Source organism: Coturnix japonica, chromosome 24 (assembly GCF_054131305.1).
Source record: "Coturnix japonica strain WE chromosome 24, WE-NBRP24, whole genome shotgun sequence".
Taxonomy (NCBI): domain Eukaryota; kingdom Metazoa; phylum Chordata; class Aves; order Galliformes; family Phasianidae; genus Coturnix; species Coturnix japonica.
In genome coordinates, this window is record NC_140686.1 from 7,464,738 (window position 1) to 7,479,503 (window position 14,766).

Below are 14,766 nucleotides of genomic sequence, written 5' to 3' on the forward strand. Positions count from 1 at the left end.
CTGTCTTTTGGATGGCATCAAGAGGGATCTGCTCTCTACACGTCGTTGAGAAAGGGCTGAATGGAGTACATTTGGATAGTAATTCCCTTAGTTCCCCTTCTGAGTCCTTCTGAATGTCTTTGATGCATGTTGTTTTGTCCTAGCTATGACCACCATCCCTCCAATGTCATGACTCCTGAGAAATGACATAGAGCTGCATTATAATTATAGCACCTTATCAAACACCCTGGGATGCATCCCACATCATCTCAAGGGCACAAGTATGTCCAGCTGGATTAAGTTCTCCATTTGGTTTTCTTTCTTTATAGGGAGTGCTTCTTTTCCTTGAATTCTGTGAATAAAGCTCAGGACCGTTGTAGGTCAGTCTAAAAGAATTATCACGAAAATGGTGGAAAATGAAGCCATCATTTTATTACACGTTTGCTTCCCACTGTTTCTGACATTTTGTGATCCAATGGAAATACAGCCTCCTTAGCTTCCTTTTTGCTGCCACAGTGGACGTAAGGATACTTTTCTCACTATTCTTCCCAGGCAAGTTTTCATGTCAGGCAGGCCAGTGGTGTTCTTGCCTGTATCTCTGCATGGGCAGCAATGTCTCAGGGTTGCTCACAGCTGGACTGCCCTTGCAGCCAAGAGGTCCAAATGAATTTTTGTATGTACGAAGCACTCCATAGCCTACTGATCAAAAAAGGTTATTCACTCACCTTTGTTTGTCTTGGTGTGCTCACCTGGAACGTATTTTGCAATTCTGGGCTCCAAAACACAGCAAGTTTGTTGAGATGTTTAATGCGGCCAGAGGCGGGCAGCAGAGCTGATAGGGTGGCTGGAAGGCATATCCTTTGAGGAGAGTTTGAGGACATGTGTGTTGTAAAGCTTTGAAGTGGCCTCATTACTCTCTTCAACTTCTCGAAGAGTGAAAGCAGAGAGGGAGGTGCCAGACTCTTCTCCCTGTTATCTGGTGACAGGACATGTGGGGGAATGGCACAAAACTGTACCAGGAGATGTTCAGGTCAGACAGTAGTGATACTGTAAATCAGTCAATCATGAAACTCACATCGATCAAACCAGAGTGCTAGAAGCCAGGCATTCCTTATTTTCTGTGCTGGATGCATGGGGGATAAGCTCCACATATCATGTGTATGTTGCACAAAAAATCCTCAGCTTAGATTCTTTGCTTATGTTATATATGCAAACATTTTCCTGTACAGTACATAGGTATTCCATACTTCCCATTAACGTAGGGATCTGCACCATCATACATGTTCAGACATTTTGTGGTGGTGATCCTACAGCCCTCTGGATGAAGTCACTATTTTTCCTTCCTCTGCTCACTGCTTGAACCCCATTTTCACTAATGCTCGGTGTGCTCTTTGTCTTGATCACACAAGAACTGCATTCCCAATATTTGCTGAATCAAAGTAGAACTTCCCTTATCGACTTAATTCAAGGTGTTAGGTATGTCACTATAATCTACTTGGTACAAAAGCTCAGATTCTTCCTGTTTTGTAAACAAACTCCAGGGTATTCATCAAGGAGTATTAGCAAGCCTAACAATATTGCAACAACCGGTGTCACAAAGAAAAAGAGGACTAAAGATACATACATCTGCATTTCTGTGACTTTGCTGGGAAACACATCTGCCAGGTTTGCTCTGAGGTTGTTCAGCTTGAGACTGTGGGACATGTAAGTCACACAAACACTCACCTACTCAGGCACGTGTGTGGAATCATGCAAACACCTATACCCAGAGGCACCTGCGTATATGTAGCAGAAAGTGTTTAGCTGTATCACTTCAATGGCCTACTAAGCATGCTGATATCATTAGCCTATGCTGGATTCTTTCAGCATGTGAACTGACTGCTTTGCCCACACTGACATATACTGCCTGGCAAAACTTGGGTCTTTCTTCCTTCCTCTCAGCAGATGCCTTCAGTGAGGAATGGGAGTGACATAAATCCGGATGTGAAAAACAGCAGCACAGGAAACCAACACACAGCCCATATCATTAGCTGGGATGTTTTGCATTCATGAGGACCTTCTCAGAAAATAATCACTGCTGTAAGGGATGCCTCTGGAAATGGGGCAGCTTGGGTCCATTATAAAAGCCAGTCGAGCTCCTTGCTGCCTCATTCACTTCTCTTGCCTCCATCTTCTTGGGAATCAGGTGAGTGTTAAGCTCCTTGTTCTCTCCATTCTGCAGAAATGAGTTCTAAATGTAGTAGAACTCTCAGCTGCTATTAGCTCTGTTCCATGCCTGGCTCTGCTTATCCTGTGAGAGGGAAGTGGGGTGAATGTACATCATGGGTGAGGCTGGGCCTGTAAGGAGGTGGCATCTGGGCTACGGCCTAGGCTGTAGCTGAACAGGACCCAGTGGCTTTTATTGTGCTCGGTCAGGATGAGACCAAGAATCCCTTGAACATCCCTGAGCTGACTTCAGCTCCCAGCACTGCATGTACATTGATTCCCTCTCAGCATGATGATAGGCTGTTCCTCATGCATTCTGATGTTCTGTTTCCTCCCTGTCCCTTCTGCCAGGTGTACCTCCATCCCTGAGACATGTCCTGCTGTGACCAGTGCCAGCCATGCAGGCCCTGTGGCCCAACCCCTCTGGCCAGCAGCTGCAATGAGCCCTGTGTCAGGCAGTGCCAGCCCTCCACCATTGTCATCCAGCCCTCTCCCGTGGTGGTGACCCTGCCCGGACCCATTCTCAGCTCCTTCCCACAGAACACTGCTGTGGGATCCTCCACCTCCGCTGCTGTTGGCAGCATCCTCAGCTCTGAGGGTGTGCCCATCTCCTCAGGGGGCCTTGACCTCTCCTGCATTTCCAACCGCTACTGTGGCAGAAGGTGCAACCCCTGCTAAAGGAGCTGAACACTGCTCCAGAAAAGGACGCCTATGGAGGCTGAACATGGCACTTGACTGAAGAACAAATTTTGTGGTGCTGCCTTGCATAATAGACTTGTACAGGACTACCTGGAGCCTCCATCAACATGGAGAACATCCACTGATTCTTTCTTCCACTTACTCTTCCTATCTAATATCATTTCTGTCTTTTTTTATTAGAGATCTCTGTTAGTGTCCCCAAAATGAACCCTGAGTGACCTGCTCATCTCCCTAAAACTCTGGGCTCTGTGGCAATGCTGCCATAGGAAAGGGGAACAGCTTCCTGTCTGCTCCTGATGCTCTCTGCACACAGGGTCTCTGCTTGGGGTGACATCATTTCTCAGACTCATTAAACACCTTCTGCATCCCTCTGAGTTTCCTTTTGTGTTGGTGCTTTTTTTGTTTGTTTGTGTCTTTGTTTTGGTTTTCCCACCATCATAGAGATTACAAAAGGAGAATGTGATGCCTTTGGTGAATCCTGGACTTTCTGAAAACACGGCTCATGTCACTTTATTCACCCACCTCATTCTCTCCATTTTCTCATTTTCTTTTTTCTTGTTTTGCTTTGTTTTGATTTGTTTTGTTTTTCTCCTCTATTTTCCTTAGCAGCCTCTGCTGGAAAAGAAGGCCCATGCACTGCATGAACTCAAACACAGGATAAGACAAATCCTATACAGTGGAGCCCCTGCTCTGAGTGATTTACTTTTCATCTTTACTTAAAGACACTGGCATCTCACTTTGAGCTTTCTATGTTACCTCCCACCATGTATGTTCTCCAGAGCTGCCCGGGGAGAATGGCTTTGCTCTTGGTGGATATGAGTATTTGTTGTGACCTTTCTCCATTGAGTGAAAAAGGGAGGTTATGTCACACTACAGAGGCTCTGATTTGGGCGGTAATCCTTGCCTCTGAAAGAGGTATCCTGCATATTGCAGAGTAAGAGGCAATCAGCCTTTCACTTGCACTATACCTGCATGTTCTGCAAATGGAGATCATAACTTCCAGTGTTTCCACATGAAAAACTATGAGTGTGTGGGAGGACATAGGCTCAGGCCATCCTGCAGGCTCTTGGGAAGGGAGGTCCTCTTGTTTTCATACATTCTGCATTGAGGAAGAAAAAGAAAGAAGATGGAACACAACTGCATGAATGTCCCCCTGGTATAAAACACACCTCATGCAGTCAGTCCTGCTGTTGCATGGCTTGCAGACCTGCCCACCTCGGGTTCAACTGTGTCTGGTTGACACTGGCCTCAGTGAATCACTGCTGTGCGTACAGTGCTCATTTCTCTTGAGAACTCAGGGAGGTGCACCTTGGTCAGGATGGAGTTCGGTGCACATTAGGCAGTGTTCACTGCAGGCTCAGATGGCACTGTGCCCCTGACCCATTTGCAGATGTACACGGATGGCCCAGTGAGAGGTTATGCAACTTATCCATTGGACAACATGATGAGAAAGAGAATTGAAACCCAGCAGTCCAGCCCACATGCCCTAGCATCCAATCATATGAGCCCACTGGAGCAATTGGGATGGAGAAAAAGAGAAAGACAGGCAAATGTGTGTACAGGTTAGCCTCAGGCCAGCATCACTTGTCTGAGATGGATCCATCTCAGCACTTTGAGCTAAGTTCTATGCCATCACTGACTTATTCCTAGCCCACAAACCCCTAGGCTTCTCAATCGCAGTGCTCAGAAGAAGCCTCTATGAGGCAGTGGGTGTGGAATAAGCCAGGAAGTGAAGAAACATCATTAAGGGAAGCAGCCACACAGCTGATTACATTGTCAGTTTTCCATTCATAGCAAGCACCTTAGAAAACTGTCACTTCCCTGAAGGCCACATCAGGGCCTGGGGCAGTGCAGGATCACTATAAAAGGCAGCCTGACTCCTTCACCCTCTAATCAACATCTCTCATCTATTTCTTCCTGGAATCCACGTGAGTCTGAAGCCCTTCTCCCATCCCCTCTCTTGTCCAGGTATGCACTTCTCTTCTCTTTTGAGCCAGTCATGGATACTTTTGGCCTTCTGGGATACAAGTGCACGCTGCTAGCTCACGTGAAGTTTTTCATCTACGAGGATCCCCAAGTCCTACTTCACAGGGCTTCTCTCAAGCCATCCTTCTCTCAGTCTGTATAGATATCTGGGGTTTCCCCAACACAAATGCAATATCTTGCACTCAGCATCGTTGAACCTCAGTGTGTTCATACTGGCTCATCCTTCAAGCTTGTGCAGGTCCCTTAGGATGGCATCCCCACTTCAGTTATATCAGCTGCACCACTGAGTTTCCTGTCATCCACAAACTTGCTGAGGATGCACTCGATCTCAATATCTATGTTGTTATTAAAAATTATTTGTAAAGCTTCACAGTGACATGGGCACAGGGACTGACATCACCCACAGTAGCAATGAGAAAATATCTGAAGAAACACAACGAGAAGTTCAAGGGATATGAACTTCCCCCACTGTTCTTGTGAGAAGCCACATGTAGTACAGCGTTCATCTGTGCATCTCCAAGCATAAGAAAGACACTGACCTGTTGGAGTGATTCCAGAGAAGGGCCATGAATGTGATCAGAGAGTTGGAGAACTCCTGCTCTGAGTGACTTGTTGTTGTTTATCCTAGAGAAGAGGTGGCTCTGGGGAGACTTTGGAGCTGTATTCCATTATGAGAGATAGAGAGGGAGTCTTAATCAGTGATAGTAAGAACAGGAGAAGATGTACTGTCTTTTAAGTAAGACCAAGTAGACCAAGTAGGCAGAGCAAAAAATCTGGAAATGAATAGGTAGCACCGAGGGAAATCAACACTCAGCCCACATAATGAGAAGGGGTGGCATATATTCAGGTTAGCTTGTCAGAAAATTATTGCCTGTAGCAAGGGTGTCTCAGGGCCTGCAGCAATAAAGGACCAGTATAAAAGACATCCCAGATTCCATCTCTCTTATCCTCTTCTCTACCTCCATCTTGTTGGGAACCTGGTAAGTGCAAAGTCCTCCATCCATCTTACTCTTGAGAAGTGAGATTTTGCCTCAATAGAAATGTTACCAGATAGTATTGCTCTATCCTGTGGGAGAGCATAGAAGGGATAATGTCTGTGCAGAGTGTATTTGTGACACAGCTTACATGGCTTCAGATTTATATAATCAGAGAGAATCTCCGTGGGCCACATTGCTCTTTGTAGTGCTCTGTCACAAGGAAGAGATGTGAGCTCCTGTTACAGCCTCCACCTGCATCCTTAGTAGCTACCTTGGCTGTTTTGTAAGAGGCTACTCAGGCTGTCCCTCACATATCCTTGTGATTTACTTCCTTTTATCTCTCTCCCCCAGGTGTATCTCCAGCCCCAAGACATGTCCTGCTATACCCAGTGTGTGCCATGCAGGCCCTGTGGCCCAACTCCTCTGGCCAGCAGCTGCAATGAGCCCTGTGTCAGGCAGTGTCAGATTTCCAATGTTGTCATTGAGCCCTCTCCTGTGGTGGTGACCCTGCCTGGACCCATCCTCAGCTCCTTCTCGCAAAACACTGCCTTGGGATCCTCCACCTCCACTGCTGTTGGCAGCATCCTCAGCTCTGAGGGAGTGACCATCACCTCGGGGGCCTTTGACTTGTCTGGCTTCGGCAGCCGCTACTGTGGCAGAAGGTGCCTGCCCTGCTAAAGCTGTAGGCTGTGGTCCTGGAGAAATTCGTCCATATACCACAAACAAGGTGCTGCATCAAGAGGGAATCTTCTAGTCCCTGCTTACAGAATACCTGACCATCCTCATCTACTCTGGGATATGTTGAGTGGAAGGGGAAATCCTGGGCTTTCTTAAGACATGGCTCATGTCTCATTTTCTTTTTCTCTACCGACCCATCTCTCCATTTTCCTTTCCCACCACCCATCCCACACACTCTGAACTTTTTTTTCTTTTTTTCCCCCCCTCTCTGCTTCTGTGCATTATTAGAGTCCTGAGAATCATCCCGTACCTTTCCAAAAAGACAGGCACTAATCTTGCGTGTGCTCAAAGATGGGCCTGAATTAATTCTGTTCTGTGAAACCTCTGCTCACTGTGATCTCGTTTTTCTCTGCAAATATTCATTAAATATTTCTGCGTCTCATTTGAGCTTTTGAGTTTTCTTTCCACCATTTATGGCCTCTTGACCTGCCCAGGGAGAATGGCTTTGCTCTTGGTGTATATTGTTTGAGTGATTTTGGAGACCCTTCTCCATTCCCAGAAGAATAGGAGGTTGTAACACACTGCACAGGATTTCACAGGGAATGATCTGAATTGCATGGGAGCACGGCTTTGTAGTCAGTGAGCATGAGTGTTTAAAGAAACAGTTCTCCATTCCCTGTAGAATGGGAGGTTGTGAAGCAGCGCACTGACTCTTCTCTTGAGCACTGTCCCTAGCAGTCCATAGAAGATATGCCTGTCTAGGGCCATACAAATGGCTACTGGCCTTTGACTTGCAGTATTTCTGCCTACAACTGTCTACACAGGTCCAGCAGAGAGAGAACACAGCCTCTGCAGTGCTCACAGGAAAAATTGTAATTTTCTGCAAGGCCATAGGAACAAGCAGCCCCACAGGCTTTTAGGAACAGGGCTCCTCCTGCTCTCATATGTACTGCTTTGGGGAAAGACAAGAGAGTAGGAGATGGAATAGAACTGCATAGATATCTTTCTGATGTCAAACACAGCTTATGTTGACAGTTTTGCCGTCCTGCTCACCTCAAATGTCAATATTTGTGACTGACACTGGCCCCAGTCAATGTCAGCTATGGGGCGGTGCTCATTTCTCTCGAGAACTCAGGGAGGCGGACTCTGGTCAGGATGGAGTTTGGCGGCCCTGACAGGCAGCGCCCCCGAATGCACGGAAGGCAGTGTGCATCCGCCACGCCCAAAGCGGTTCATGGCCGGCCGCAGCCCCGGCTTCGCTTCCCGTGTGCTCACGGCGCAATAATACTCCGCCGCGTCCCCGAGCCGGGGCTGGGCGAGCCACAGGGCGCTGGAGCGGCGGTCTTCCGACACCGACAGCCGCCCCGCCGGGTCCGCCACCTCCTTGGAGCCTTTAAAAGCACTGACGATGAATGTAGGGCCTTTGCCCGGGAACTGACGGTACCAGTTAATGTTGTCGCTGCCCTGTATACTGGGGTGTGAGCAGGTGACGTTGATGCCGGTGCCCTCGTGGGTCTCTGCCGTCGGCTCCTGCTGCACCTGAGCTCTGCTCACGGCTACTGCCGAGAAGATAAGAAACAGCACAATCAGAAAATCCATTTGTGGCCGCGGCTCCGTCCCCCAACAGCTCCCGCATTCCGGCCCGTCTGCAGCAGCCCCACTCACCCATAAGCACCGCGGCCAGTCCCACCAGGCCGCCTCCCGGCACTGCCACATCCCTCCGCTCCTCCGTCTCTGCCGCGCAGCCTCTGTCAGCCCCGGCTCAAATCCACTCGAGGCGACCCCTCCCCGCTATCTCCGCCAGCTCCGCCCCGGGGCCGCCCCCTGAACTCGCATAATTCGGGGTGGCTCCCGGCTGAGAGAGTCTGCACAGTCTGACTAGTTTATTTCTGATGCTGAAGAAAGATGGTGTTCCCACCACCAGAAGGGAGTTGGGATGTATTTGCTGCCTCTAGACCTCTTACTATTGTGTCTTACTAAATCCAACATTTAATTACACACTTTAGTGATGGACCTTTCTTTGGGGATCTGGAAAGTATCCTGCACTACTTCTGTTCCCATACTTTCATCCTTGGAGCAGAACAGAAGGATGCAAGTATGTCCAACTGGATTAAGTTCTCCATTTGGTTTTCTTTCTTTATAGGGAGTGCTTCTTCTCTTCCTTGAATTCTGTGAATAAAGCTCAGGACTGTTGTAGGTCAGTCTAAAAGAATTATCACGAAAATGGTGGAAAATGAAGCCATCATTTTATTACACGTTTGCTTCCCACTGTTTCTGACATTTTGTGATCCAATGGAAATACAGCCTCCTTAGCTTCCTTTTTGCTGCCACAGTGGACGTAAGGATACTTTTCTCACTATTCTTCCCAGGCAAGTTTTCATGTCAGGCAGGCCAGTGGTGTTCTTGCCTGTATCTCTGCATGGGCAGCAATGTCTCAGGGTTGCTCACAGCTGGACTGCCCTTGCAGCCAAGAGGTCCAAATGAATTTTAGTATGTACTAAGCACTCCATAGCCTACTGATCAAAAAAGGTTATTCACTCACCTTTGTTTGTCTTGGTGTGCTCACCTGGAACGTATTTTGCAATTCTGGGCTCCAAAACACAGCAAGTTTGTTAAGGTGTTTAAATCGGCCAGAGGCGGGCAGCAGAGCTGATAGGGTGGCTGGAAGGCATATCCTTTGAGGAGAGTTTGAGGACATGTGTGTTGTAAAGCTTTGAAGTGGCCTCATTACTCTCTTCAACTTCTCGAAGAGTGAAAGCAGAGAGGGAGGTGCCAGTCTTTTCTCCCTGTTATCTGGTGACGGGACATGTGGGGGAATGGCACAAAACTGTACCAGGAGATGTTCAGGTCAGACAGTAGTGATACTGTAAATCAGTCAATCATGAAACTCACATCGATCAAACCAGAGTGCTAGAAGCCAGGCATTCCTTATTTTCTGTGCTGGATGCGTGGGGGATAAGCTCCACGTATCATGTGTATGTTGCACAAAAAATCCTCAGCTTAGATTCTTTGCTTATGTTATATATGCAAACATTTTCCTGTACAGTACATAGGTATTCCATACTTCCCATTAACGTAGGGATCTGCACCATCATACATGTTCAGACATTTTGTGGTGGTGATCCTACAGCCCTCTGGATGAAGTCACTATTTTTCCTTCCTCTGCTCACTGCTTGAACCCCATTTTCACTAATGCTCGGTGTGCTCTTTGTCTTGATCACACAAGAACTGCATTCCCAATATTTGCTGAATCAAAGTAGAACTTCCCTTATCGACTTAATTCAAGGTGTTAGGTATGTCACTATAATCTACTTGGTACAAAATCTCAGATTCTTCCTGTTTTGTAAACAAACTCCAGGGTATTCATCAAGGAGTATTAGCAAGCCTAACAATATTGCAACAACCGGTGTCACAAAGAAAAAGAGGACTAAAGATACATACATCTGCATTTCTGTGACTTTGCTGGGAAACACATCTGCCAGGTTTGCTCTGAGGTTGTTCAGCTTGAGACTGTGGGACATGTAAGTCACACAAACACTCACCTACTCAGGCACGTGTGTGGAATCATGCAAACACCTATACCCAGAGGCACCTGCGTATATGTAGCAGAAAGTGTTTAGCTGTATCACTTCAATGGCCTACTAAGCATGCTGATATCATTAGCCTATGCTGGATTCTTTCAGCATGTGAACTGACTGCTTTGCCCACACTGACATATACTGCCTGGCAAAACTTGGGTCTTTCTTCCTTCCTCTCAGCAGATGCCTTCAGTGAGGAACGGGAGTGACATAAATCCGGATGTGAAAAACAGCAGCACAGGAAACCAACACACAGCCCATATCATTAGCTGGGATGTTTTGCATTCATGAGGACCTTCTCAGAAAATAATCACTGCTGTAAGGGATGCCTCTGGAAATGGGGCAGCTTGGGTCCATTATAAAAGCCAGTCGAGCTCCTTGCTGCCTCATTCACTTCTCTTGCCTCCATCTTCTTGGGAATCAGGTGAGTGTTAAGCTCCTTGTTCTCTCCATTCTGCAGAAATGAGTTCTAAATGTAGTAGAACTCTCAGCTGCTATTAGCTCTGTTCCATGCCTGGCTCTGCTTATCCTGTGAGAGGGAAGTGGGGTGAATGTACATCATGGGTGAGGCTGGGCCTGTAAGGAGGTGGCTTCTGGGCTACGGCCTAGGCTGTAGCTGAACAGGACCCAGTGGCTTTTATTGTGCTCGGTCAGGATGAGACCAAGAATCCCTTGAACATCCCTGAGCTGACTTCAGCTCCCAGCACTGCATGTACATTGATTCCCTCTCAGCATGATGATAGGCTGTTCCTCATGCATTCTGATGTTCTGTTTCCTCCCTGTCCCTTCTGCCAGGTGTACCTCCATCCCTGAGACATGTCCTGCTGTGACCAGTGCCAGCCATGCAGGCCCTGTGGCCCAACCCCTCTGGCCAGCAGCTGCAATGAGCCCTGTGTCAGGCAGTGCCAGCCCTCCACCATTGTCATCCAGCCCTCTCCCGTGGTGGTGACCCTGCCCGGACCCATTCTCAGCTCCTTCCCACAGAACACTGCTGTGGGATCCTCCACCTCCGCTGCTGTTGGCAGCATCCTCAGCTCTGAGGGTGTGCCCATCTCCTCAGGGGGCCTTGACCTCTCCTGCATTTCCAACCGCTACTGTGGCAGAAGGTGCAACCCCTGCTAAAGGAGCTGAACACTGCTCCAGAAAAGGACGCCTATGGAGGCTGAACATGGCACTTGACTGAAGAACAAATTTTGTGGTGCTGCCTTGCATAATAGACTTGTACAGGACTACCTGGAGCCTCCATCAACATGGAGAACATCCACTGATTCTTTCTTCCACTTACTCTTCCTATCTAATATCATTTCTGTCTTTTTTTATTAGAGATCTCTGTTAGTGTCCCCAAAATGAACCCTGAGTGACCTGCTCATCTCCCTAAAACTCTGGGCTAGGAGACAGGGCTCTGTGGCAATGCTGCCATAGGAAAGGGGAACAGCTTCCTGTCTGCTCCTGATGCTATCTGCACACAGGGTCTCTGCTTGGGGTGACATCATTTCTCAGACTCATTAAACACCTTCTGCATCCCTCTGAGTTTCCTTTTGTGTTGGTGCTTTTTTTTTTTGTTTGTGTCTATGTTTTGGTTTTCCCACCATCATAGAGATTACAAACGGAGAATGTGAATCCTGGACTTTCTGAAAACATGGCTCATGTCACTTTATTCACCCACCTCATTCTCTCCATTTTCTCATTTTCTTTTTTTGTTTTGTTTTGCTTTGTTTTGTTTTGTTTTGTTTTGTTTTTCTCCTCTATTTTCCTTAGCAGCCTCTGCTGGAAAAGAAGGCCCATGCACTGCATGAACTCAAACACAGGATAAGACAAATCCTATACAGTGGAGCCCCTGCTCTGAGTGATTTACTTTTCATCTTTACTTAAAGACACTGGCATCTCACTTTGAGCTTTCTATGTTACCTCCCACCATGTATGTTCTCCAGAGCTGCCCGGGGAGAATGGCTTTGCTCTTGGTGGATATGAGTATTTGTTGTGACCTTTCCCATTCCCTGAAAAAGGGAGGTTATGTCATACTACAGAGGCTCTGATTTGGGCGGTGATCCTTGCCTCTGAATGAGGTATTCTGGATATTGCAGAGTAAGAGGCAATCAGCCTTTCACTTGCACTATACCTGCATGTCCTGCAAATGGAGATCATAACTTCCAGTGTCTCCACATGAATAACTATGAGTGTGTGGGAGGACATAGGCTCAGGCCATCCTGCAGGCTCTTGGGAAGGGAGGTCCTCTTGTTTTCATACATTCTGCATTGAGGAAGGAAAGGAAAGAAAATGGAACAGAACTGCATGAATGTCCCCCTGGTATAAAACACACCTCATGCAGTCAGTCCTGCTGTTGCATGGCTTGCAGACCTGCCCATCCCAGGCTCAACTGTGTCTGGTTGACACTGGCCTCAGTGAATCACTGCTGTGCGTACAGTGCTCATTTCTCTTGAGAACTCAGGGATGTGCACCTTGGTCAGGATGGAGTTCGGTGCACATTAGGCAGTGTTCACTGCAGGCTCAGATGTCACTGTGCCCCTGACCCATTTGCAGATGTACACGGATGGCCCAGTGAGAGGTTATGCAACTTATCCATTGGACAACATGATGATAAAGAGAACTGAAACCCAGCAGTCCAGCCCACATGCCCTAGCATCCAATCATATGACCCACTGGAGCAATTGGGATGGAGAAAAAGAGAAAGACAGGCAAATGTGTGTACAGGTTAGCTTCAGGCCAGCATCACTTGTCTGAGATGGATCCATCTCAGCACTTTGAGCTAAGTTCTATGCCATCACTGACTTATTCCTAGCCCACAAACCCCTAGGCTTCTCAATCCCAGTGCTCAGAAGAGGCCTCCATGAGGCAGTGGGAGTGGAATAAGCCAGGAAGTGAAGAAACAGCATTAAGGGAAGCAGTCACACAGCTCATTACATTGTCTGTTTTCCATTCATAGCAAGCACCTTAGAAAACTGTCACTTCCCTGAAGGCCACATCAGGGCCTGGGGCAGTGCAGGGTCACTATAAAAGGCAGCCTGATTCCTTCACCCTCTAATCAACATCTCTCATCTATTTATTCCTGGAATCCATGTGATTCTGAAGCCCTTTTCCCACATGCTATTCGGATCGTGCCTGAGTGGGACTTGGCTGTAATGGATTTTCCACAAAGAAACAGCAGCTTTGTTGCATCTCATTTTTCTTTTGAGATCATTTCTAGATGAAAGCAACATTTTGCTTCTTTGTACCATTTTGAAGGAATACAAACATCTTCCTTTGGAGGAAATGAAGTGGCCTTTGGAGTCTAAGAGTGTCCTGGACTGTTTAATGTGGAGAAGACTAAGAAGAGATCTTATCAGTGCTAATAAATATATGTAGTGTGGGTGTCAAGGTAATGGGGCCTGGATGTTTATAGTGGTACCCAGGGACAGGTTAAGTGGGAACAGGCACAAACTCATACACAGGAATCTCCATCCAAACATGAGAAAGGACTTCTTTACTTTGAGTGTGAAAGAACAAAGCACTGGAACAAGCTGCCCAAAGAGGTTTTGGAATCTCTTTCTCTGGGCATATTCAGAACCTGAAACCTGTAGACCTGAAGACCTCAAATGCTTCCCTGGGGGATTTTCTGGCAACTCTCTGAGGGTCAGTCCTTGTTTTCTGGGGATAAGTTGAGGGCATGAGAGGGGATTTTCACTCCCTTGGAGTGATGGTGAGATGTGGATTTTATAGATGGTGTGCTCGGTGGAGAAGCAATGGGTGGGATGGCTTTACATTAGGGGTAGTGTCAACCCTGGCTTCTATGACAACATGGCCAGTGTCTACTATTATTCTCTTCCACTCTTGTTCTCACTTTTCTTTACATTTTTTTTTTTTTTTTTTTTTTCCCTCACTCTCTCAAGGAACTCTTTTAGATACACCTACACTCTCTGCCTAAAGAGATCTGCTACATGCCTCTCTCCAGTTTTGTGCCTGGTAGAAGGATGCCCTGTAGAAACTCCTCTGTTCATAGCATGTGTCCTGTCTTCTCCTGCTACATCCCACACTAGAGGCTTTCACTTTGTTGCATTCCTGAGTGTTTCTCCATGTGACCTTAACAACTGCACAGAGATGGCCTTAGGAGAAAACCATTACTTTCATGGGAATTAGATAAGGGCACTCTATCACTCCTGTAGGCATGGGAGAGTGGGACACATTGAACAGATTCATCTTTCAAGCACTGTTACTTAAAGCTGATGAAGACATATTTAGATACACCATAAGGAAAAACCATCATTCCTCACCTTGCTGGGTCATGTGATAGGAAATATCCTACTGCAGGACACATTTGTATCAGCAAGGATGGGTTTGTTAAAAATGTGAATGTCAAAGACAGCCTTAGCTGCAGTGACCGTGAAATCGTAGAATCCTGAAAATCCATTTGTTGAAGGGGATGTCAGATTTCATCTAGTTTCAAATACTATGTTGAGGGCAGGGGTGACAAATGCTAAATCAGGCATGGGAACAAGCTACCAGGGCTCCATCCAAACTAGACTTAGAACATCTCCAGGGGTAGGGCACCCACAGATCCTCTCGGTTACCAGTTCCAGCACTTCACCATCCACTCAGTGAAAGGGTATATATGAGGCTGTAGGTCTGGGTGCAGTATTCCAGATGGGGCTGACCATCACCTTCCTTGT

General features: G+C 47.1%; 1 protein-coding gene, 2 pseudogenes and 1 gene segment (V, D, J or C); 3 read left to right on the forward strand and 1 right to left on the reverse strand.

Moving 5' to 3' along the window:
• Positions 1–2,020: 2,020 nt before the first annotated feature.
• LOC107324971 (feather keratin Cos1-2 pseudogene) lies at positions 2,021–3,257 on the forward strand (annotated as a pseudogene). The gene is made up of 2 exons (XR_014937134.1): positions 2,021–2,164; positions 2,536–3,257. The product of XR_014937134.1 is annotated as a feather keratin Cos1-2 pseudogene (transcript).
• A 2,961-nt stretch (positions 3,258–6,218) lies between these two features.
• Positions 6,219–6,524, forward strand: LOC146757234 (feather beta keratin-like). The gene has a single exon (XM_085523737.1). It carries the CDS (start codon positions 6,219–6,221, stop codon positions 6,522–6,524), a length of 306 nt encoding a protein of 101 aa, XP_085379863.1.
• An 850-nt stretch (positions 6,525–7,374) lies between these two features.
• On the reverse strand, positions 7,375–8,768 carry LOC146757235 (T cell receptor alpha variable 4-like). The segment is given in 2 exon segments: positions 7,375–8,080; positions 8,190–8,768. Coding segments are annotated over 2 exon segments (429 nt in total).
• Positions 8,769–10,396: 1,628 nt separating this feature from the next.
• LOC146757236 (feather keratin Cos1-2 pseudogene) lies at positions 10,397–11,364 on the forward strand (annotated as a pseudogene). Its single transcript, XR_014937093.1, has 2 exons — positions 10,397–10,526; positions 10,898–11,364. The product of XR_014937093.1 is annotated as a feather keratin Cos1-2 pseudogene (transcript).
• Positions 11,365–14,766: the final 3,402 nt, after the last annotated feature.